This window comes from Monopterus albus, unplaced genomic scaffold, assembly GCF_001952655.1.
Source record: "Monopterus albus unplaced genomic scaffold, M_albus_1.0 scaffold87.1, whole genome shotgun sequence".
In the NCBI taxonomy this organism is placed as follows: Eukaryota; Metazoa; Chordata; class Actinopteri; order Synbranchiformes; family Synbranchidae; genus Monopterus; species Monopterus albus.
The window spans coordinates 1,339,081-1,340,514 of record NW_018127967.1 but is presented as its reverse complement, the minus strand read 5'-3'; the positions used below and the strand labels follow the sequence as shown (position 1 = coordinate 1,340,514).

General features: G+C 36.9%; 1 protein-coding gene across 2 annotated transcripts in view; it reads right to left on the bottom strand.

The window, feature by feature from the left end:
* piezo1 (piezo type mechanosensitive ion channel component 1 (Er blood group)) overlaps window positions 1-1,434 on the bottom strand; it is an 88,444-nt gene that overhangs the window by 40,691 nt on the left and 46,319 nt on the right. For both annotated transcript variants that reach the window (XM_020607546.1, XM_020607547.1), the window contains exon 10: window positions 391-494. In XM_020607546.1, the coding sequence (XP_020463202.1) occupies window positions 391-494 (104 nt within the window). The remainder of the gene's footprint in view (window positions 1-390; window positions 495-1,434) is intronic.

The following is a 1,434-nucleotide window of genomic DNA, read 5'->3' as shown; positions in this document are numbered from 1 at the left end:
ATTTCATATACTCGTTCTATATTAGCTCCCCCAATTTTCAATTGAAGTTCATTGTCTAGTCTACGATTCCCAAATACCATAAATTTAGTTTTATCCAAATTCAGAGATACTATATTACTGCCACACCATTTCTTTATTTATTTAGTTCCTGTGAAACCCGTCCAGAGAGTTGCTGTAGGTTTTCACCCGATGCCCATATGGTAGTGTCATCAGCAAATAAAACCACTTTCACTAAATCAGAAACCTTACATATATCATTAATATATAGTATAAATAATTTAGGTCCCAAAACAGAACCCTGAGGCACTCCACATACAATGTCCAGCTCACTCTACCGATCTACTGTTATTTTTGTAAATATATAAAACTATGGTTTAATCTAATACTTACCATCATGGCTATGAGAGCACAGACATAGCTCTGCTGCATGATCACCTTTCCCAGCATAAAAAACGGACTTTCCCTCTGCTGGCCACTGGGAGAACCACTAACACCTGCCAAAAAAAGAAATCATGTTAGAGCACAGAACATGACACAGAATAACAACAAACCATCTGAGGACGATCTTCAAGAGATATAATGTGTCCTCTATAATAAAATCCGAGAAGTTATTTTGTCTGTTGAAACGATCTCAATCATAAGGGATGATTACAGCTTGTAATAAACAGCTGCTTTTTAAGATTTCTGAATACACTGACATCACTACAACACAGTCAGAGGGGTCAAGAAACACGAGCAGCCAGACCATCAGACAGATTGGACCAATAACTCAACTGTTTGTGCAGATTAAACCACTTTATTTAGAGGTCACTTCAAAAGTGAGGCGACCTTGTACAGCAGTATCCAAACTGGTACAGCAGAGATCATTTTACTGCTTTACCTTCATGTTCTCTTCTGTAGAAGCTTGATTAACCCAATTTGCTATTGCTAATTATAATTATTTTAGATCTTATTTTTATAGAAACAAGTACCCAGCATCAGTCAATGCCACATTTAATAATACATAATTTGTTGTTGAGTAAATTTTTTCTATTTGCAATAATAATTGTCTCTAGTACACAATGTTTTTCTCTTCCCTTGCTCTACGGTACCAACCGCCAACTATCAATCAACAGTCGTCTTGTTAGTACTCAGTCTGGCTGGTCAGGCTTTTCTGTGTCTTGTCCATTTTGAATTCTACCCAAACACTGATAAATGGGGATTTCCTGAAGGTGTTCCACTGTGGGTGTTTCAATAGAAACCTTGATATTTGCAGAAATCTCAAGATATCTGATCTAGGTCATGTCTTTAGTTGCTCATCCTTTATAAACTAGTGGATACATTTAAGATGATACTTTTCAATCTTATTTTAAGAGAGTAAACTCTATCAAGTGGGCAATATTCAACTGGCTCATCAGCTCAGCACCGAAACCATACCTCTGCTGCACCGCTCTT